This window comes from Prenolepis imparis, unplaced genomic scaffold, assembly GCF_030444845.1.
Source record: "Prenolepis imparis isolate NDT839.2.m4 unplaced genomic scaffold, iyPreImpa1.0 SCAF_11, whole genome shotgun sequence".
Lineage (NCBI taxonomy): Eukaryota > Metazoa > Arthropoda > Insecta > Hymenoptera > Formicidae > Prenolepis > Prenolepis imparis.
The window spans coordinates 5,142,305-5,166,325 of record NW_028141169.1 but is presented as its reverse complement, the minus strand read 5'-3'; the positions used below and the strand labels follow the sequence as shown (position 1 = coordinate 5,166,325).

Below are 24,021 nucleotides of genomic sequence, written 5' to 3'. Positions count from 1 at the left end.
TTGTAAACGCAGCATTATCAATTAAGTCTATTCTCAGGAAATTCAAAAAGTTAGTATAATTAAGGACTCTGTGCAATAACAAAAGAATGCAACTGCTTTTTTTTTATAAGAAATACAACATTTACTTTATTCTGCGATTCCTAATCAATAATTCCCTAACAATTTCGTAAGGAGCTCAGCAACTACATAATCATAACGGTGCCTGTGTGTTTACGGTGTTTCGCCAATATTGTCCCGTTCGATGTGTTTATAAAGTAATGTCCGTTCAACTGGAAAGTTTATTTCGTTAGATCTCAAGAGAAAGAAATTACACTTGTTTAACATCACAATTCGAATGATTATTAATATTAAAATGATATATTTAATGATTACTATTAATTAAGAATTAGTTATAATTATTATTATTAATACTAATAGTGTACAACCATACATTTTTTAAGGGAAGGACCAGCGTTTATATTGTTGTTGAAATCTTTTAGTTAGGCTCAAATATCTTTCTATTGCAGTTCTCTCCCTCTCGTTCGCTCGCGCTTTTTTTATTTCGTCACTCTCTCTATTTCTCTTTCATTCACGCAGGCACTCGTCCACTTATACTTTTGCTGCTTTTTTTCTGGTAAAGAACCAGGCTACCGTTACCACCGTTGTATCTCTATTCAAACTATCGAACCGGTTAAAACATATCGCTGACTTCAAAGAGTGCAGTATATTACATTTTTTTTCATCCTATTTTATTTCTTATTTTGTAAACTAATGTACGTAACTATTACAGTTATGTGTGAATCTTATCCTTATCTTATCCTTATCATAAAACTGAACTAATTTCTCCTTATCATTCCTTGTTGGGAATTATCGTTAAGCTCAGCATCTTCCTCCAAGATCCTCAACAAAATAAACCCTAGCTTCGGGTATCATTGACAATTATTCTTACGTAATTACATCATAATCAATAATTAGTTATATACGTATATACATATTCGTGTATCTATATGTATATATGAAGTTGAACGAGTTTTCTGTTAGATCTTGAATGAAGACCAAGCGTGTCACCAGAATGTCATCGCAATTGGACGACGCGCATAATTGCATGAACGCGTTTTTAATTATACAAGAGCGAGTTCTCATAACGAATTTACTCTGAAAACAGGCAGGACAAACACATGTACGATGATAAACTGCTACAATATACACACACTGAGCGAAACAGCTTTCCAGCAAACTTATGCAAATCCAAATCCTTCGCTGCATTCGTGAATCGCCTTGAGTAGATTCGTACGCAGTTTATCATACGTCTCGTATACCGGCAAATCTAGTTGATTGAAACTGCAATTGAACAATATATTTTTTTAAGTCGGGTCAATGTTGCGTCTTGTAAATCTAGCTTGTATGTTTAAGAAAACGTGGTACGAAAAAATTTCTCTCGTCACACTTACCAGGTATGAGCAGATGGAAGTCTGTCTGTTGACCTATCCTCTCTGTGAATTTGGAACTTTTGCACACCGTTCATGCCTTCTAACGCGGCGAAACCTTGCAGCGGCACTTTGGACGTACCAGTAACGAATTGCAAGAATTTTGCACGATCTGCTTGATCGAAACCTCGTAATGCACGCCAGAACCATTGAATCTGCGTATTTACGATAAAAGTGTATATAATATATACGATAATTCTTTTTAAGATAAAATCGAATATAATATATAAAAGAAGAAAGAAATATTGAAATGTACCTGTAAAGACGTAGCTGTGTATTTGTGATACTCGGTGTTTGCTTTAAGGTCCTCGATATCTACATTAGGCAAACCGCTGATTAATAGTTCCAGTTCTTGCTCATTAAATATGGAGATCAGTCGCTTAGGTATAATATCATAAAAGCCTTCCAAGAATGCGTTTAATCTGTGGAAGAAAGTTTAAAATAAATATAAAAACATAATAGTGATTTTAAACAATGTATCAAACTCAAATTTTGAAGTTTTATATCCACTTACTGTTTACGAATTGCTCCAGTCATTTTCATTTGACATACGAGCCTGATATATTCGAGTTTGGTCTCTTCTGTAACAACTATATTACGTCCATTTGGTATTAAATCTCGCACATCATTGACACCGAATTCGTTCACCTAAAAACAATGCGTGTAATATATGTAATAATTCAATAATAACAATGTAATTAAATTACTGAAAATTAACCAATCAATTTTTTACCTCCGTAGAGAATGTTAACTCGTATCCTAAATCAGAAATGTTATGCTCCGTGAGATAAACGAGTCCTTTGTAAAAACTATAATCCTCGCTTTCCATGTCTGTGTGCTTTACAAGTATGCCGAGTATATGCTTATAAAAACTACGCGTAAAGTAGCACTCTAACAATTTGTTATCATAAATAGCCTTAGCTGTAAAAATAATGTGAATAATAAATACATATGTAGAATTGCTTTTTCATCGAGCTGATAAAGAATCACACAAGAACTTACCAATTACTCGACCTACAAATTTATAGTAACACAAATGATTCGGATTGCAATGCGAAGATGAATTGATCATATATGTAACTCGATCGCCAGGACTGACTGTGAACAGAGCGTACATCGGATTGAAGATTTCCCTCGAGATGATGACGTACCACTCTCTCAGCAAACCTCCAGCATCTTGTCCTTCCTCGCCTATCATTTAAAAGATTAAAGTATGTATATTATTCGTTTTTTTATAAGAAAAATCTGTTTTTTCAAGCTAAAAAAATATCCAAAAATCCTCACCTTCGAAGACGATGTAAAAGCGATTCTTCCATTCATCGGCATTTCTTCGATGAAGTTCCCTGAACGAATCTTCAAACACGTGACTTCTACGAACGTGGACTGCCAATTCCTCTCTACGTATACCCTCGTCCATTCGTTCCAATTCTGTCCTAAAGTAACGTCTCTTTACATCAAAGTCTAACACTCTCGTATGATCCACCAATACGGAAAACGGCCCGTCTGCCAAGTGCGTAGTAGTTTGTCGTAGAATTTGATTGAGTACAGTCCTATGCGTTTCTGCGTGAATATAGAATACGCGTTATATTAAATTGCATTACTTGCAGTACGTATAATTTTTATTCAATAGGGTCCAGAGATCTAACTAGTTTCGCGCTAACGATAATCTTTATGCTATAATTGCTACAAATTTTTTTCACTATTGAACGCTAAACATGAACAACAATCGACACTGCGTTAGTTTCTGTTCGGACTCTGTTCGTGATTAATTATTACGTACCAGCAAATTTGAGGAACTTTAATTGATCCGGTGGCAATGTTTTTTGTGTAGGAGTAGCAGTTATATCCCAGGAAGCATTAGTGGGAGCTTCCGATTGAGAAGTACCTTCATTATCCGAATATATCGGAGAGACTGGTGCCAAGTCTGGTACAACTTCTCGATTTTCGCTAGTCGTATTAAGACGACTGTCACGATCTCGAGAGGTACTCGACGAAGAGTGCACCAAGAAGAACGCTTCTACCGCAGGCTGCAATAATTCATATACATATATGACGCAAATTACAATAATATCGATCATTAACGATATAATAAATTGATGACAAGATTTTAAGAAGATGAAAAATGTAATATATTTGTAATATATTTTTACCTGTAAAACAAGGACGGCATGGTGATCCGGAGTGTATTCTAATTCGAGCAAGCAAGCGCTAAGGGTTTCCCACAAGTTATCTAATACTAAACTCTCACTCAACAGTGGAAGTGTAATTTTCTCCTCGTCTAAAAAAAAAAAAACCAAGTAAGTATAAGTGCACTACGATAATAATATTTAATACGTAATAATTAATATATTTAATTTACCATTGCGAGAAGAGGACGTCTTTAAATTATCAAGATTCGAAGTATTCGCTTGCGTTGTATCCATAGGAACATCGGTATCCGCATTGTCGGCAGCTTGAAAAGATACGTGAAAATTTTCAATGTAAGTACAGTAATAAAATATAATAAAAATATATATAAACATGAAATATGAGACCAAAAATAGAAAAGTACCTGTTTCTAATAAATTATTTGTGCCTGTGTTCAGGACTGTGTCTGGTGTTTGATTACCTAGAAAAAGAAATTTCAATTTACAAATATCGTAAATGTAGCACATGTGTCGAAATTTTGGTAATTCATCGCAACATAAAGTTATAACAATGTCATAAATATATCGTACCTGTCTTCTTGGTGTTTGCTAAACGTACAGCTTCCCTTATTTGTACGATAACTTTAAGTATTCTCAAGAAGAATGCCTGACTAGATGTTTTACTGACAAGAGCGGCCATCGATGGTAATTGAAGGTCACTTCCGGCTTTAACCTTGCTCGGTGCCGTGACAACTACATTTTCATTAGTAAATCTGAAAAAGGAAGCTTTTCGTAAGTAACTGTCTCTTTCTCTTACTTTTTCAAGAAAAGCGAAAAATATGGATTTTTTAAAGACAAGAATGTTTTACCTGTCTAACAGAATTCCTCGTCCGTTTCCTCCACTGGTCGATGGCTGATCTTCTAAGGAATTCCTTCGACTTAATTCACGATTCAGTATCTTGAGTTCCATCATCAAATCGTTGATATGTTCGCACACCATATTCGCCAGTTCCATCGCACCTTCCAGAAGTAATTTTAATATCTAACGGACAAAAAAAGATAATTAATTCTGTTATAATTATAATTTTATGTTTAATCTACACATAAAAAAATGTATTTAAAATAAAATTGTTTTAAAAATTTATATAATTAAAAATATTTTAAATAATATTTAAAATTTATATAAAATTATATCTACGTAAAAAAAAGATGAAGTATATACGTACCAGTTGTCTGGTAGGATCAGGGCAATGAGACAGATTAAGTAGCAGCGCAGTCGCATCCTCGAGTCCGTCCTCGGAGCAGCTCTTGCTGGTCAGTACTTGTACGGCGAGTTTCAGATGTCCTTCCGGCGCGGCGACGCTTTGATCCTTTCCGAGTTCCGTCTTCTTGTTCTTCGCGGCTGCGTCTTGCCGCCGATAGGAATTCACTTCCGTCAAGCCGATGGAAATCAAGGACAGAAGTCGCAACAGCTTATCTGTCAATTGACTGCTTCGCTTGATTACAGACCAATTGAGCATCGAGATGAGTTGGCCGAATGCGGAAGCTTCAAACGTCGTTGTGCCATGTTCCTGCTCGATTCCCAGATTCGTATTCGAGTGAGTCCTCGCAACCGACTTTCCTTTCTTGGACGCGCACGAATCCAATTTCAGAAGCAGGTCCCAGAAGTCCGGGAGATCGCTCCTTCCTACTTTGGACGCTGATTTGTTCTTCGCTCCGCCTTCTTCCTTGCTGCCGCTTATATCTTTCTCTTTATTACTATCTTTATCGTCTAATTCCTTAGATTTGATTGGCACAAAATATCCGGGGAAACTCTTAGCTAATGATATCAACAGTTCTAAAGTATGCCTATAATTCAAAAAAAAAATAAAATAAAATCAATGATGTTTTTGATCAAAAATGTAATGAAAAAGATTGCGTTTTTTTATATTCTTTTATTTTTATTCAAAATCACTAACCTGCAAACAGTGGGTGCTGCCTGTGGGTGTATCGCAATAATGTTTCCTTGCCTTTCAGATTTCTTACCAGCATGACGTATTATATGGAATACGTTAGCTCTACAACCGAGTGCAGCATCAATACTAATATTTAGCCATGATTGTGTGTTATTTCTTTGGTCAAACATCTTTGGAGAACTGGAATGTAATTTTTATTATAATCAGCATGTTTTATTTTTAAAATGAATTCTCTCAAATTCTTCTCTAATCAATGAAACTTACCATAAATCCATAGGTGAATTTAACAATCCCTTCCTTTTAAATTTTAAGCCAAAATCTGCCATGATATCCTTATTTTCGTCGTTACTTCTTTCCATAATGCTCAGTAATGCCTTCACTATCCATTCCCTCGTGCTGCCATGATAACAAAGGTTTCTGATTACCCTGTGCAGTCTTAGAGTGTTAATTTTTGGCTCGTCGACAAACAATAACACTAATAGGCACGCCATCGATTCGTGGTCGAGCAATTGCCTTCCTCTTAAACGTAAGCCAGCTCCTTGATGAGCCATGCTCGTATCACCGCGAGGATTCCATGTATTCCATTGAGTCCTCTGTGGTACTGCTTGAATAGCATATCGTGTACCGCCACCACGAGCTATCGACAAAAAATGTTTCAAAATTTTTGTATAAAGTAACTTTCTAATTATATTATATGTTGATATTTTTCCACAACAAATTCTTTTTCTTCATGTCAATGCCAATATACTTGTGCATAATTGAATATATTGATACACGAAGAGACTTACCTCTTCCAGAATTTCTCAATATGCTGGAGAGAGCTGTATTACTTTGGCTAACATGATTGAGAAATCGTTCCTGCATCATGTGTCGATTACGCGCTTCCCATTCTCTCCTCAGATTTTGAGCTTCTTGAGCTAAATCCGGGGGGAGAACGGATATTTGAGACTCTTCCATGTCCGTCAAGATCTACAGAAACAAGACACGAACTTTAAAAGTAGTAATAAAACATCGTTAAAATAAAGAATAAAAACAAGTTCTCGAAGATGTATGTACTAACAGCTTGTCGAAGGGAGGGTTGCAGATTTTGGAAGAAAGCGGCGGCGTCCACGGGATCCTCCGGATTCGCCGAGGCAGCTGCGTGTCGTTGCTGCTCCATGCGTTGCTGTGCTAAAACTTCTTCCTGTATCGCTGGTGGTAAAGCTGCCAGAAATTCAGGATTCACTTCAACTGGGCCGCTGAGTTCCTCGACTACAGAAGCTTGAGCTCGTTGCCTCATGCGTTGAAGTCTGTCAACATATTGTTTAATTATTATTTTTTTATATATATTGCTATCGCGAATTTTTTGAATAGTTAGATCGTCAATTGACCTGAGTTGTTCGGCAATAACCTCGTCGCGCATATCCTCTGGCAAAGCTGCCAAAAATGACGGGTCTACGCCGTCTGGCAATTGCTGCTCTTGATTGTTGGATTGCTGCTGCTGCTGTTGCTGCGACTGCTGTTGCGACGATTGTTGCGACGACTGTTCCGAAGTCCCTGCCACAGTAGTGGTTTCGGAGGACGTTGTCGAAGGCGTAGGATCTTGATTAACCACGTTGGCACTGCAATGACATTTGTGTTTAGATATATTTGTATAATTTTCGCGCAGACTCACGCGACACTTACTTTCGTTCGACACGCCGTAAGTCAATGTCGCTGGTACGACATTGACCGTCGTCCGTCAAGAGTCTACGAATCCAATCCGCCGAATCGGTACTCTCCCTCGACAAATCCTCGCTGACCTCTTGACCGAAATCAACTACTATCGGTGCAGCGGAAATACGATTAGACGCTGCCTCGGTGACGCTTACAGTTTCTGTGCCACTTCGACCGGGCTGTCCTGTTGAAGTAAGATGAGTGGGCGCGTCATTAGACACATGTAGGTCTAATGACGGAAGAGCATTAGTACAAGAGATTTGAATAATTTAATATGATAAGAGCTGACCTGAGCGAAAGATCCCGGATTCGATTCTCGGGATTCTGTCACTCACGCAATATTTATATTTAACGGATGATTTTGTTTTTGTAATATATTAATCGTATCTAATATTCTCTTTATCACAAGAATGTAGATGAATTGTATAACTAGTCTTATAGTTAATAATATATCTCGTAAAAAAGTGATAACAAAAGAGATGTAACTTTTTATAAAATATGTATATTACTTAATCTAATAGTCGCTTCAGATGTACACGGTCCCAGCACAGAATCGACGATACTTTCCGCCAACTCCAATGTAGGATTTCGATTCGCCGTGCGTGGATCTCTACTGTCGGATGTCGACTGGTCCTCTGGCGGCGGCGGAGGCGGTCGCTCGTCATCCTCTTGAACCGTTATTTCCATTTCACCTGTTACATCTAGTATGTAAAAGATACATACAAACACGCGTAATAGAAAATATTTATCACAAATAAATATAAAAAAATTGTCTTTTTCTTCATTACAAATGCGTACCGATTATGTCTTCCTCTGGTGTACGTTCCTGCCTCGTAGTTTCCACAGCGGTTTCTTCTCCAGCCACAAGCGGTGTGGCGTCAGTTCTTTGTGAAGTGGATGCGGATGATATCTGCTCATCTATATGTGTTAAACTGGACGATCCAGCTAAAATATTACATAAATCATGAAAAAAATACGTCAATAAAATGTGTTTTCTCAAATATATCTAATATTTTGCATAGTAATATACATACATACTTTAATATATTTTTAATGTATGCACTTACATTCTGTATTATTCAAACGCTTTTTTTCTTCTTTGTTATCCTTGTCATTTTCCTTCTCGGATCCATGCTGTTTCTTACGTTTCTCTTTGCGTTCGGCAAGTTCAGCGTTTCTATGCTTTTCCAGTCCAGGTATAAGTTTATGGACCACACCTTTTCGATAGAAAGTATATTAGGAAAAGTATATTAAGATGAAAATTGTATAATGCACAATGTAATCATTATAAATTGCTTTGTTCTTACCAACACAACAGTCTGGCTGAGAATCTCCATCCAATTGTTTGCTTTCTTCGATCCACCAATGCAACGCAGTAGGTATATTATTCAAAGTTGCAGCAAGGCTTGGTCCAAAGAGATATCCAGATTGATCCTGATAAAATATAAAGAATTACTCGTGCTTCTTGGTTTATATTCAGTTGCATTTGTGTATCTTATAGTCATATACATACGACATAATCAATTTGTTCTTCCTCTTGATTAGTGAATATTCCCAATCCATTATCCATTACAACAACACGTGTATCCCTGAAACTTGATGCTAAAACTTGACTTGCGGATAAGGGAAGGGTTTGCGCAGCTGGGCCCAGAAGTCTGTATAATATTAAATACGATTAAATATACTGCTTATTTTAATATAATTCTTGAAATATAAAAATATATTAATATATACCTTTGTAATATTACAGGCGGATTCGAACTACGTGGATTAGATAGCTGAAGATATTGATATCGCCTTTGTCGTAAAGCACGTTGGGTTCTAGTACTTGCGGTATCCAAACTTCCTTGCGATATTAACAGTGGATGAGTACTAATACCTGCATAAAAATTTCTCGTAATTTTATTCTCGTAATATAAAAACAAAACCGATTGTAAAAGATAAAGAAAGAAAAAAAGGAAAAAAGAACACATTTAAACCTCCGTATATCCTCGACACCTCTATTCTCACTCAATCTCTATAAATTAAAATCATAAACATGCATACGTGAATGATTATGCAACATTTTTAACTTTAACATGTGTCATTATACACATAATATAAGCAGAGACAAATACAGAGATTTCTTAATCTCGGTGGGAGAATAGAGGGGTTCGATTGTAGAGCTATTTATATTTTCGCTCTTATTTACCATTGTTTTCAGAACCCGCGGGGGGTTCTTCAAATAAACCCAATGGTAACGGAAATGTGGTGTTCCATGGAAGACTAGGTCGCGTATTAACTGGCGTCGACGTACTAGCGATATCTTGATTTTCAATGTTGTGTTGTATCATTACGACATTGCCACCGTTATCACGTTCGGAAGTCGGAAACATACGGAAAACGCCGCCTTCTCCAGCGTCTTCGTAAAATTCTATTCCATCCTCTTCGTAATTGGACGATCCTTCCTCCTCCTCCTCTTCCTCCTCTTCGTTCTCTTCACCTGCAATGACGATACAAACGGGAATAAGAGATATACAATCTTTCCACATCGTAATTGCAATATATTAAAACAGTTTTATCATCTCTACCATCGTCTTCCTCTTCCTCTTCTTCGTCCTCGTCATCCTGCACCTCGTCATCATTATCATCGGATGGATTACTATCGGAATCTGAATCGGAGCTCATTAAATCCTCCTAAAATAAAATTAATTGTAAATTCAGAAAATAAGAGATGGGAATGATTATGCTAAGAAGAGTGAAAAAAGCGACGTTACTCTTACTGTAGTATCTCGAGTCGGATCGAAATCGCCTTCCGCGTCGCGCATTGCGAGACTTTCATCATCAATGTCCATTGGCCTATGCGGGCGAGAAGATGGCTCTTCCGCCACGGCCGAGCCGTCCCTGGAAAATAGTACACTACTTGATTATAAGTACTGTAGTCTTCATGAATTTAAAAGGCTACATAAACAAATAAAAGATTTCCGAACGTGTGCAACACATAAACAAAAGAGAAACGCAGCCAGAATACTGCTTAAATTATTTTAAAAAATATTTATACATACATTTAAAAAATTATAATATAAACTTAATAAATAAAAAAAAATTAGTTTTATACATGTGTTACAAAATCAAATTGTATAAAATACAATCTTTGTGTATGTAAAGACTCTGCTATGTCTCTTAAATGTAGAGTAACATTATCAAATGTTGTACAATCAATTTTTAATGAGATGTCATTTGTTATTATTATTATTATCATGTTGAAGTAATTGTTGAATAGATACATGTGAATACATTTAACGTAAAGCGAGATTTTATTAGAATTGCATAACGTTCATCGAAATCTGATTAATCGTTAATTTGCATGTCGTTACCTTTCAAGAAGCTGATCCATGATGTCTTCCAATGCAGCCTCGTCTCCTTCCTCGTGTACTTGACTCTCGGAAGTAGGCTCCAAGCTTTCCGCCGTCACGGAGATATCGTGCTCGGTATTTTCCGCATCTTCGTTGGCCTCCTCGCCTACGGCATGCGTAGCCTCCGAGGTTGTCGTGCCCGTCTGTTCTCCGATCGGTTCTTCCTGGACCGTCCTATTTTTCGGCTTTGTAAATTTGTTATTTACCGCTCCCGGCATCGGTTGATTGATAATACGCGACAGAGTCTCTAGTGGCTTTAAAGCTGCGTTAATAGTGCCGGCCATGTTCGGACTCGACAGATCGAGACTGTGTGGAATTTTAGCTAGGTCGGTGATTATACCTTTTCGCAACATAATTCGGACGATGTAATTGACGTTGTTATATTGATGGGCCCTTAGAGAAGCCCTGAGTTGCGTATGCGACATATTTGGCGGACAACTATCGATCATGGTGGATATCAATCCGATCAGTAGTTGAAGCTGCGCGTGTTTCTCGGAACTCTCCGGAAGCGCGAGCGTTCTCGTCAAGGCTGCTTTCACTTCCGTCACCAGGGTGGTCTGCACGTCCGGCGAATGATTGCACGAAGCTATAGCGGCGATCAACATTCTCGCCATACTGCTGCACGTTCGATCACCCGAATTTTCCGGCGACATGGGTAGAAGTTTATCGAGCAAGAACGCCAACGCCGTCGTATCCTCGGACACCATCTCACTTTGTCCACCTCTATATGTATGTTCAGTGATGAGACTAGCTACAGCGCCGTAAGATCTCACGGCCTCCGCTAATATCTTTAATATTGCAGATTTCGTCAAAATGGGCTTCTTTGCTTCTTCTGGCTCTACCTTACTGTTATTACTGATGTCGGTATAAATCTTTAATGGAATTATTTGCGACACTTGATCGTCGTCGTCCAAGGGATCGTTGGTGGTCGTTGCATTATTTCTCAGTACATCTCGCCGCGAAGACGATGCCGTCGACAATGTTGCGTTACTTATCGCCGAGGTTGTCGCTGCGTGTGATGTCTTCTTTTCGGGGCTTGTCGGGGTCGCCGATCCGTCATCCGATGACACCGGCATCGGCTTAATTAATGCATTCAACATATCACGAATAACACCTACGGATACTTCTTCCACCATCGGTAATGCTGGCGAATGACTAGGAGGTAAAGCTTTGACGACGAGCCTATTATCGATATCATCTTCTGCAAAACGATAGAGATATAATTAGAAAATAAAATCGTCGTCGATTTTTCACGCTAATAGAAACGCAAAGAGCTGATAAAACTCACTTTTCAAACAACTTATATCGACTCTGAGGATATTTTCGCACACTTCTCTGTACACTTCTGGATTACGGCAAACGGCGCTGCTAATTTGCCGTGTCATGAAAAGGATCTCTTTATACGCGGGAGGTATATTACTCTGCGTGCGCGCACGAATAACCTGAAATAGAAGCGAATATGAATAATTAATGCGAATAATTAATCAGACAAAGTGTCTACTCAAATCTTGTAAAAAAATTCCCTGAGAAGATCCCTTGCAGATATTTTCGTTTAAAATTCCAGGTAAAATAAGAAAATTTGTAGATGCAATTTTTTAAATTAAGTTTTTTTTTATTGTATGTGCTTTCTAATGTTTTCTATTCATACGATTGTAAAGTTATCAAGAGTGCAGCATTTAATATTGATTTATTAATTGTAAAATTAATTTAGACAATAATAAAGTGCGATATCATTATATCTAAATGCTAAAAATATGCAAAAATATAAAACAAAAAATAATTTATTAGAAACTTCTTAAGGAATACTAATTTATTTAAATATTATTAAAAGATTGAACAACTTTCTATGAAACTTGCATAAAATTTTGATACTAAAACTAGATTGTCAATAAAAAAAATCACATAAAATTTTAATAAAAACTAAAATATTGCAAAAATGTGTTAGATATATGTTTATTAAATGCTAAATAAAAGTAAAATTATCAAAGGAGTAATTAGAGGCTGTTCGATAAGTCAGTGACTTTTATAAGAAATGGCACTCAAATCGCAATCTAATTTTATTTCTGATATTTACCATATTATTTAAGTATACACACCAAGTTTCAAGTAGATCTGTCAAATAGAAATTTTTTGACAGCGTTTTAAAGCGGATAAGTTTTTTGCTAAAATGGAAAAAAGTGAATTTCGTGTGCTAATAAAACATTACTTTTTGCGTGGAAAAACCATTAAGGAAATTGAAGAATACTTTTTTAGCTTTTCTTCATTTCCTTAATGGTTTTTCCACGCAAAAAGTAATGTTTTATTAGCACACGAAATTCACTTTTTTCCATTTTAGCAAAAAACACAAACTTATCCGCTTTAGAACGCTGTCAAAAAATTTCTATTTGACAGATCTACTTGAAACTTGGTGTGTATACTTAAATAAGATGGTAAATATCAGAAATAAAATTAGATTGCGATTTGAGTGCCATTTCTTGTAAAAGTCACTGATTTATCGAACCCTCGTAAAAAAAAAAAAAAAAAATTCTCTAAATCCCAATCAAATTCCATGAGAATGATTTTTCAAGATAGAATAAAATTCCCTGAAAATACCAGGTTTTCAAGGTTTTTCTCAGGAGTATATATCCTGGACAAATTAATATATGCAAAACTGCGTTACGTGAGCGCAAGTATTTCCATACCTTCTCCATCGCGAGACGAAGGGTGCGTGGTTCCTCGAGGGTATGTCGTATCAATAACGTACATAGATTGACGCAGCCGGTGAAGCTGCACATTTGCGTCATCTCGAGAAGTAACTTGACACCACCCTCGCGTGCGAATACTTCTGCATTTTTGTAATCTCTCGTCAGTCGTAAGCACACTTTCAACACGGCGTGTAACGCGTCCCGATCGACTGGGATTGCTAATAATTTTACACACGCACTGCAAACATATAAACACATGTGTTCATAAAACTTATCGCAAAATTTCTTGTTTATCCTTACATAAATTTCACATAATAATGCATTGAAAAACACAAAAAAATGACATTAAAAAGAAATTAAAATATTTTGTTAATTAATTAAAATCATATAATATCTGGAAACACTCAAAGATTTAATGTATTAATACAAATCTACTCACCGTACGATACTTGGTGCTATGCTAGGGTCCAATCCTTGTATCACGGTATTTCGTTTCTCCTCCACCGGGCTCTCGTCGGTATCCATATTCGAATCGGAGCCTGAACCACCGTCCTCTTTGTCCGTGTTGAGCTTGAAGCCCATCGTGATGGGCCGTCTATTGTCGCTGTCCTCGTTGACCTGCGTCATGCAGGAGAAGGTGATGAGATAACGGCGCCGGCTGCACGATATCCGCACACTGGACTCGCCGGCCCAGTACGCGTCGTTGATAATTCTATTGTTCATGGGCGAGTAAAGGGTCCATTTGCCGGTGCTCAGGTCAAACCACTTCCACGCTCTGGTCGTGACTTTATGCATCAGCTGTTTTCGCTTCGTGAGCGTGGCCACTTTCTCCAGACGGTCGATGAGCAATAACAACGGCGCCAACCATTTAGGAGTTTTCATGCTCAACACACCACTGTCCTTATTGTCTTTAACCATCTTGTTTTTATGAGCGGTAAGCGGTGCCTCGCTCACCACCAGCAGACGTACGAGTTTGTCCAGGATCGCGCACTCCTCCACTATTTGAGCACATGGCACTCGCATCTCTTGGAACGAACCCTCGAAGAAGAGTGTGTAGAGATAAAGACGGCCGGAGAGTTTGTTCGCCTCCTCGCACTCGACCAGTCGCGAACCAGCGTTCTCGTCCTGGCTCTCGGCGATGTCGATCAGATGATCTACCAGACGACCGACCTCGCGCATCAATTGCCGTAGCGTATCGTCCCGCCATTCGTCGCCATTTCTCTTCGTGATCGTCACTAATAGATCGCAAATTCTATATACCGTATCGGGCATAAGATCCAGGAGATTTAGACACTGTCCTAGCGCGTTTTGCGTGAACTCGTCTATGTTCTCGGTGATCGTAGTCTCGCGACAGATGCTGATATCCTCGGCGCCTGTAATCTTGCGCGTGTCCGTATCGCCGAGCGACATTGCAATAGCGTGCATTATCTGATCGTCATCCGCCAACTCCAGATCCATGATCAAACCTTGTCCGCTGACGTCGCTCACGGGAGCGTCGGGTCTACGTCCTACTAGAGTCGCAGGATTTGTCAGAAGATAATCGGTCGCCTGTTCCACAGTTAGCGTATGCAATAACGCTTCTATGCAATGCGTTCGACTGAAACCCATGTCCATTAGCTGTCTCAGATATTCCGGATTTACGTCCGCCTCCGGTTCGTCCCTACGATCGGATGCGCTTCTACTTCCGACAGCACTTGCACCGCTACCGCTTGCCGTCGCACTGTCCCCGGTCTCTTCCTTTTCAGTGCGTTCCTTGATGATCTTCTCACCCCGTAAAATGTGTCGTAAAATCGATAGAATGGACTCTGTCATGCGAGCTCCATAATTTTTCAGCGGTTTCTTACCCCACATTAGCATCACTGCTGTGAAAGCCTTCTTGTGAATGTCGGTAAGGTATTTTATTGGATCAAACGTTTCGCAGACCTTGTATATTCCTGTACATTTTGAAGATACCACATGGGGCGAATCCAAAATGGCCTTGGGATTCACCATTTTCTCCAACAACATCAGCCAAGCGTCTAGGAATTCGCCGGTTCCATCGGGTAGATTCGGATGCTCCAATCCATCAGATAACGTAAACTGACCTCCACCCGATAACGCCCAGTGAAAGGTGGAGAAAAATGCATGTTGGCCACTCAATTTGACGAATTTCTGAAGCATCAAGTGATAAGGATGTCTCTTTTCGTCAAAGAGCATCGGTGAAGTGAATCCCACTGAACATATGAGAAAGGTTAGCTTAAATTTGGGAATCGGTGACGGTGGTAATTTATCCCATGACAAGCCGCGCGTCAGTAAACAATTCAAGGCGGTGGCGACGCTTCTCGCTGCCTGCGAGGGCAGCGTAGGTGTCAGAGGCATCTGTTGTCCTCTACGTTGCCTCACAGGAGAACCCATGCAAAGCTTAACGAGTAGACCAAATAACTCCGACAGCGCTCTACCGAGTCTCGAAGAAGCGCCGAGCAGCGGCTTGATGTATTTCAGTTGATAGTTGTTCGGTCGACTCTCGGTGTTCACTACAGTCGGTTTGTCGTCCACTTCCATCGGCACCGGTGGCGGATCTGTGCTAAGAGCTTCCATAGCCGTGGTCATCCCGTTGCTTCCCATATCCGCGGATACAGTAGCGGACCAAGAGGAGGAAGATTCGCCCTCGTTTTTTAATTCCGGCGGCATCAATTTGTCCATGTCTTCTTTACCAAATTCACATCCAGCCGGGATAATGTCCTCGCTGCACAACGCGAGCAATAGCGTACTCTCCCAAACGAGAGACATATATAGCTCGGATAAACCTTTGAGCACGGTTAAGCCCAATTCGGAACCCCAGTGATTCATAGAAAGATTTCTTATGTCGCTTTGACTTGTACGACAAACATGAACGAACATTACTACGTATCCGTGAGCCGCATTCATGGCGTGCAACAGCGGTGTCGCTGTGTCGCTCGTAAAAGCCGTTTCAAGATTTGGAGCTGACGCAAGCTCGTGCAATAAAACAGAGCCTCCGGGGGATTCCATATGACTGTGAAGTGGCTTCAGTAAGTTTAGTACTTCGTTCAATTGCGACAAACCTGTTTTGAGTACTAATGGTTCATGCGCAAGATTCTGCAAAAAATAATATAAATTATCGCAAATTATTATAATTCTCGCATACATAGATTCTTATATTAAATGACGTGCAGCATCGAAAAAAATATATTATATAAAAATTAAACGTACCAAAATACTTTTGCATACTGAGGCCACCGATTGAGCCGCTTGTGCGACAGGATAGTCAACGGGTAAATTGGGTAGACCAAGAATCGAAAGTAACGGCACAAGTCCTTTTTGGGCGACAAATTCTCTACAGTGATCATCGGTCGAATTGTTGCTCAATATGGCGTCCACAAATTTCATAACATTATGGATATACTCGACTAAAGCGATAGGAGTTTTCTCCCTCGGTTGGGGCGGCGGTCCAGGCTGCGCAGGCGACAGGGTAGGTTGCTCTTCTCGTTGAGGATGAGAACTTGTACTCGCCTCTTCTTCATCTTCTTCCTCTTCGTCACTACTACTTCCACCGCCTCCACCTCCTCCACCGCTAGAATCTCCCACTCCGACGCCAACCGACTGACCGGAAGATTGACGATTTCCAGAGGCGGTGTTCGAAGGTGAATTTTCGGATTTACTAGCAGCACGCCAACATATGTATCGCGGATCACAGCCCAATACGCACAACTCTTCGAGTAACTGGAAAAAAAAGAATGAATGAGAAATGAATAAAATAAAAAAATCAGTTTTAAAAAACTGCAATTTCTATTTATGTCGCAATACCTTAATAATAGCAGCGATGGCATCAACTTTCAAGCTTGGTTGATGCCTCATCAATTCGTCCATGGCATTTCCTAAATTCGAAGCTGTATCGCCTAACGGATCAGCGCTTCGTCGTCGTCGCATTGCCGATAGATAGACAGGCGACAGAAGTACTTTGAATAAGCGTTCGAATGGTCGTCGCTTCACAAATGACTCAAGACCGCGTTGATTTAAACACAGTGCACTGAACACATTAGGTAAAGAACCCAATACTTCTCTAGTGGCAGGAACCTAAAATAATCGTTTTCAATAATTTTTCATAATTTTCAACAATCATGTTGCTCTTGATATATATGTAATATTAATCTCTTATTATCTATTGTACTCACTTCTTTTATTAGTAAAGCATGGAGCACAACATCAGTCAAGCCATTGTCTTGTAGAGATGATAGTAACGATGGTTCTTGGAAAACGTATACAGTCACCACATCCGTGGCAAGCAGAAATAACGAAGGACCATAGTATTCAGAATTACTTATAATGTGTTTCAGAGAAGATGGTAAAGTACCCTCCATAACGTGTCGTATGCTATCAGAAAATGCCGGATCCTGAATCGCTTTCTTAAGAAAATTCAACATCGATTTAAGGAGTGCTGCTCGTTGTGGTAAGCACGTTTTGCCAGTCTTAGCAGCAGAATAATCTGGTTGCTGTTCAATCTTTTCGTCTGTTTTAGAACTCATATTTTCATCTTCCGTTATCTCCATAGAATTCGAGGATTCTTCCCGCTCGTCGAATGTTTCATGTTCGCGACGTGATGTCGAACCATCTTCTCTATCCACTGATCTCTCGCGCGAGGTTTGTGGGATCTCTTGATAGAGCAACGGTTCAATTTCAAACGGTTGTTCTTTTCTGCATACATTAACTTCCATGTCTAAACGATTGATAAAGCTTGCTAAACCACTGTGAGTTTGAAAACCTTGCATATCTATGTTTGTTATTAAATCTATGACGCGTACTGCTCTTGTTACAAACTGCAAAAGAACAAAAAATAAATAGATATATTCAAGATATTTAAAAAATGAATGTACAATTCAATGTAAATCTTGTAATTTCTTGTAGTTATTAATTGTATAACTAGTGTGTGTGTGTGTGTGTGTGTGTGTTCCATTCAATATTACCGTTATATGCTCCAATTCACTTCCTGGCCAATTGATCACTTTCAAAAGACTCTCCATCATGCCACAACTAACGAGAGCTTCACCACCCGCCTCGTAACTTGCAAGATGATAGAGAAAGCTAAACAAAGCTGTCGCGAGCGGCAAAGGGAATGGTTGTCCATCTGGTTGTGGCGAAGTCAACGTTGTTATACAAGTACGAACCAAAACTGGGAGAAACCCGTGATATGAACTAGCTCCGGTGACATCGATAATCATATTCAATCGCGAACCTGGTTTTCTGAGAGAAATTGCATAAAATTAATACGTTACATCAGATGTATAATAAATATAAATGTGAACAAGATAAGATATTTATGCTTACTTGGGAAAATGTGGATTACGATCTAAATGTATGATGCTTGTAAGAGTACGCAATGCTGCCGCGCGAATCTCAACGAGATGAGTATGTGGAAGTTCTAATAATTCAACCAATTCCTCAAGAAGCCCGGCATGAAGGAGACTGTGCGCATTTTCCTGCAACGCGTTACTGTATACAAGCACAGATAATGCTTGTAATCGAGCTTGCACGCATTGCAACCGCCTTCGGTAATCCGAAAAACTGTGCGCTAGCCTTATATGTGTCAATAGAGCCATCTAAAAATAACATGTTTCACATATGTTGAAAAATATCTTCCATGTATTCTGCTCAATTGTATCTGTTTGGAGGGAGAAAAAAAAATCCTTACTTGTCGTTCTTGGGGTACGTTGTAAACTTTCAACAGATCATTCATAATCTGCGCTGGGGTTTTTCCAAGTTTATCAACATTTTCTATATGTATATATGTTACAAGATTCGTCTGACCAACTTTTTTTGTACTAGAAAGTGATGTACCAGTTGTCGATGGTTCGATTATAATTGGATTTTCCGCATAAAATTCAAAGTGTAATGTTGTAGCACTTGCTGGAAATGGCTGTAAAATATAAAATTATATATGTACATACGCGCGTAAAAAAGACGTGCACATATATAATTTTTAAAATTGTGTCACACATTACATATTATTATATAATTATATAAGCTTACTTTTTCTGGAAATTCCTTGCAGCAATCTGCTAAACCAAAACCGTTTTCCTTTCCTCCCCAACTCTATAATAAAAGTTATTATTTAATAATTATACATTAACTTGCATCATATATAAAGATATGAATTAAAATCACTAACCTCTGCTAAATGATTGAGCCTGCTAAGCAAAGCTTGTCGTTTGTCATTATTTAGACGTGTAATAAAATTACTGCGTTTACTAAACATATACAGAAGATTTAATACACCAAGGACTACATGCATGTCACAACTTGATAGTAAAGTAACCAAATGTTCCATGCTGTTGTACAGGTGCCGTGAGAATGAGTGCTCAATCAACAACGTCGTAAAGTGGAGAACCCAAAGAAGCAGCTCTTTTGCCTGTGTTGAGAAGAAGAATCAATAATCATCAATTATCTAATTCATATTTATTTGTATTTTTAATTTGTAATTTTACGTATTTTTTAATCAGTCAATATGTTAATAATTGTATTAAACAAACCTCTCTATTTTGAGGAAGATCACATGCTAATTCCCATGGATTATCCGGACTCCTCGCTGCAGCTTCTTCTAAAATACTGTCACTGAGATCTAGGACATCAATCCAATGAAATAATTCACATTTTCCGAAAGTCCACGCATCTATCTGCTTCAGCTCTTCTAGCAGCTCTGCATGCGAGCAAGAGCGTAGTTTGCTTATCAGTGCTTGACATTCTGCGGGCTAAACATTAATTATATTATTAATTTTAGCATATTGATCTTAATAACGAGTGTGCAACTAGCTTTTGTATTTTAAAATATAATATGTATTGTCTAAATTTTTACAAACTAAAATTATCAAACTTTCTGTTGTTTAATAGATTTAATACATTGAGACAATTATTAAAATTACTAGAATTATAAAATTGTGCAATTTTTCAGAAAGATTAAGTAATTTTATTTAATGTATATAATTATACAATATATATAAATAGTATAGTGTATAATTATACAATATATATAAATATATATATAAATATTTATATATGTGTTGTCACATAACTTGACTGAGAATTCTTTAAATTATTTAAATAGAAATATGCATATCAATATATTTACCACTTCGGAAGTGCATTTTTTCAGTCTGCTCCGATCAATTTTCATTTTGGTATGTTAATCTGTCCTTCCCAAATTTAAGATCTAAAATAAATATATAAATATTGCATTAAATAAAGTTTACAATGAGAACTTTACTCAGAATTAGTACTTTAATTATAAATATGTGATATATCAAGTTTCTTCTTGATATGTGATAAAAGATATTTTATGATAAGCTTATATCATTGGGTGCGTTCAGAACACACAACAGTTGAGCAACGTTACTAGATTTTATATATCATATGGCGATATAATCTAGTATTAGTCTAGTAATGTTGCTCAACTGTTGTGTGTTCTAAACACACCCATTGTAATTGATATGACTAATATGATTGATAATGCAAGAAAAGACCAAATATGTATACATTAAAAATATAAAGAAATTACTTTTTCAGTTAAAAAAACTGACAATACAATTATTATTGTACAATGCTACCCCAATAATTATATTCAATAAATATTGTAACTGATAATTTAGTATCGCAAACAAAAATAAAAAATTGTGCAAATGTTATTACAATTGGTACATCCACTCTAATTTATCTGTTTAAGATATTGTACAATATTTGTACATGTAATATTTTTTTTTATAGACTTTTTATAATTTTTTTATATAGATTAGATGTATCAACAATATGTTCCATATTTAACAAAATACTAATTCCAAGAAAAGCACTTTTTTATATAAAAGAATTATAGTACACATTGTCAGAAACAAATATATAAATATATTTATCGATATATAAGTATATTTATATATTTATGAGAGCGCACAGATCTTGGTAGCATAACCTATAATTTATACATACATGTTTGTGTAAAAAAGTATAATAAAATTATATATAAAAGTTATTATAAGAAATATTCAAAAATCATACATCTATATACAAAGTAAAAAATTAGAAAAATATAATATGCAAAACAACTTTAATATATTTATAATACATATCATTAAAATGATATGTAAATTTGTAAATATATCTTAGAAAATTCTAGTCTATTCATGCAATTGTCTAAAGCTTATATTGCTGTAATATCTGTAATTAATATAAAGAGTGCGCGAAACAAATTATATCTTTCTACAACCACCGATAGATAACTTACACTCGCACATTGTTTTATAACTTTATACCTATATGACACCAACTTTGTAATATTGTATGAATGTTATTTAAAACAAACTTTGAATACAGAAAGATGTAATTAAGGAATAAGGCAAATTGCGTCAATATGAGATTACTGTCTGATTAAAACTAATTTTACATATTTCTACACCTGTGTAAAGTAATAACGAGCTATAACAAAGAATCAAATATCGCGAGACAACAAATATTATGTACTCACGTATGAAACTACTGACGCGTATAATCGTACAATAAGTTATGAAATATTTCGCAATATTAGTAATTTTTTCAACGAGAATTCTCTTCCACTATCTAGGTCAAGTCCCTCTTCCTCTTTGTCTTCCTACCTTAAATTAATTCACAAACCTGAATGCTCGCATATTCTCCGTAACACTTATTCCACGATAATCACGCGAGAGAATAGGAGAGAAAACGATGCGTAGATTCGGCGGGACGAAAAGCACGCTTTAATCTGCACAGTCATCAGCGAGACAAGAGAGCGGTCTAACCTATCCGTGGATGTTTCGGAACAGGGAACAATGGTAAAATGACAACAGATCGAATGACAACACCCTGGCGGCGATCGGTTACACTGCCAGAGTCCTCGAGACTTCAGACCTGTGCGCCCTCGTAAATAAACGTCTGAAGGTGAAAAGAGGCGTGAGATGCCTCCCGTTTCGAACGCCACGACGGTTGAGGACGGAAGAAAGAGAGTTTCTCTCTCTCGAGCCGAGAGGAAGGAACAAAAAAAATACCTCGCGCGCGCACTACGTCGAGAGAAAGAGAAAAAAAAAATTCAGAGCGAGAAGAAGAGAGAGCGACGTACATATGTTCTGCGTGTATGTGTCTCTCTCTCTCTCTCTCACCTGGCGATAATGAATCGTCGTAGTTGCGTGCTCCCAATTTTCCCTCGTGATAATAACGCAGCACCGTCGCTACCTTCGGTAACCTCTTTCGTCGGGTTCGCGTCGATGATGCGCTTCTTCTTCACGTCAGGAGCGTCGTGGCGCGACACGAGCATCGCGTTGAACCCCGCGAGCCCCCCTCGAGATCACTTGATATCGGAGCTGCTGCTATCCTTGTCGCGATCCTCGCCAGGCTTTTTCTCATTAATACGTGCACCCAGGAGACTCCTCTCGCACGTTGATAGTCGCCGCTTGTCCGCGACAAGGACACCTAGAGTGCAGAAGGAACGGAATAGACAAGGACGCGAAAGAACGGGTTGATATAGTAGGGGGGAGAGAGAGAGTGTGAGAGAGAGAGAGAGAGAGAGAGAGAGGAAGGGGGAGGAGAGAATGAAACAAAAGAGGGGCCGGCGATCGAGGATGCGCGGAATGACGGGCGAACGATAGCTGTCCCGCGATCACGGAAGTGTCAAAAGTGTCAGAACCGCGAACGAGCGGCGCAGGGGGGGGGGTCCGTCTCTTTTTATTTTTTTTTAATTTTTCTTTTCCTTCCCCTACCGACGACGGTGCCGATCACACCGCCATTTTAGCGAGGCATTCCGCACGACGGATCGTCCCGTCTTCTTTAACCTTGACTCGGTATGAACAGGGTCCGAGCACGCCGCACTGGGCCCTGAGCAATCGCGCCGTCGACGTTTCTCGAACAATCACGCTTTCCTTCTCTCTCTCTCTCTCTCTTTCTCCCTTTCCCCCTCTCTCTCTCTCTCTCTCTCGCTCGAGCTCACGCGAGTTCACGACCTCGCGCCGCGGTAAAGATACTCTTCTCTCGCTCGAGCTTATCGTGTCGCTCGACGTCGTCCACGAGGAAAATTCGTTCTCTTTTTTTTTTTCTTTTTCGTCCGCGATATATACGGTATTATCGCGTCGAGAACACCATGCTACGTTCACGCGTGTACATGTGCGCGCGTGCATGCATATACGGACACTCGCTCGCGCGTCGAACACAACCTCTCCTCTTCTCTCGTGAGAATGTTCACCTTCAACGTGCCAGCTCGCGGGACTCGAGGAGACGCTCGTACATCGGCGATGCGCAATTTGTGTGTATGTACATGTAGTCCACGCGCGTCCCCGGTTTCGCACTCTTTTTTTCCTCTTTGTTTTTTTTTAAATAATAATACAATACGTCGTAACACAAACCAATCCTCGCGTTGCGTGTCACTTCCACTCTTCGAACGGTACACGCGACGATAATGCGCGAGACCGTGACGCTTCCGAATGATCTCGCGTCTCGCGAACGTGCGCGAAGTCGCGGAAACGCGTCGTCCGATGTGGATCGGATGTGAAGCAGCGAGCGAATCAGCTGTCAACGCGATCGGCGTTGAATGAGTTGAGAATCGAATTTAGAGTTGACGTCGCGAGACCAATTTACGACTAACTTCGGGACAAAATTCCAGCGGAAAAATTTGTCCACGATATCATTCTCGTTATTGATAACATTAATGAAAAGCCCGA

The 24,021-nt window shown here is 38.6% G+C and overlaps 1 protein-coding gene across 12 annotated transcripts; it reads right to left on the bottom strand.

Annotated features, from left to right (window-relative positions):
• Positions 1-96: 96 nt before the first annotated feature.
• Huwe1 (HECT, UBA and WWE domain containing E3 ubiquitin protein ligase 1) lies at positions 97-23,801 on the bottom strand. Of its 12 annotated transcripts, XM_083049930.1 has the most exons (45): positions 23,547-23,801; positions 22,471-22,780; positions 20,442-20,522; positions 19,846-20,064; positions 19,485-19,724; positions 19,346-19,408; positions 19,008-19,232; positions 18,644-18,915; positions 18,283-18,559; positions 17,494-18,135; positions 17,126-17,395; positions 16,532-17,041; positions 13,761-16,417; positions 13,319-13,559; positions 11,926-12,079; positions 10,599-11,838; positions 9,999-10,140; positions 9,813-9,918; positions 9,434-9,724; positions 8,977-9,121; positions 8,756-8,897; positions 8,550-8,676; positions 8,310-8,459; positions 8,041-8,187; positions 7,752-7,943; positions 7,213-7,471; positions 6,918-7,148; positions 6,608-6,836; positions 6,336-6,516; positions 5,812-6,184; positions 5,551-5,727; positions 4,819-5,440; positions 4,462-4,634; positions 4,184-4,365; positions 4,018-4,074; positions 3,826-3,918; positions 3,617-3,744; positions 3,247-3,493; positions 2,751-3,026; positions 2,469-2,657; positions 2,200-2,387; positions 1,981-2,114; positions 1,723-1,888; positions 1,431-1,621; positions 97-1,320 (listed from the first exon to the last, which is right to left on the bottom strand). In XM_083049930.1, exons 3-45 carry the CDS (start codon positions 20,484-20,486, stop codon positions 1,218-1,220), a joined length of 12,696 nt encoding a protein of 4,231 aa, XP_082906056.1. In that variant the 5' UTR covers positions 20,487-20,522; positions 22,471-22,780; positions 23,547-23,801; the 3' UTR covers positions 97-1,217. The 12 variants fall into 12 exon arrangements, with proteins under 12 accessions (XP_082906056.1, XP_082906055.1, XP_082906065.1 ...); XM_083049929.1 differs by having other exon boundaries at positions 22,471-23,801; XM_083049939.1 differs by having other exon boundaries at positions 7,213-7,426; positions 22,471-23,801.
• Between the last annotated feature and the right edge of the window lie 220 nt (positions 23,802-24,021).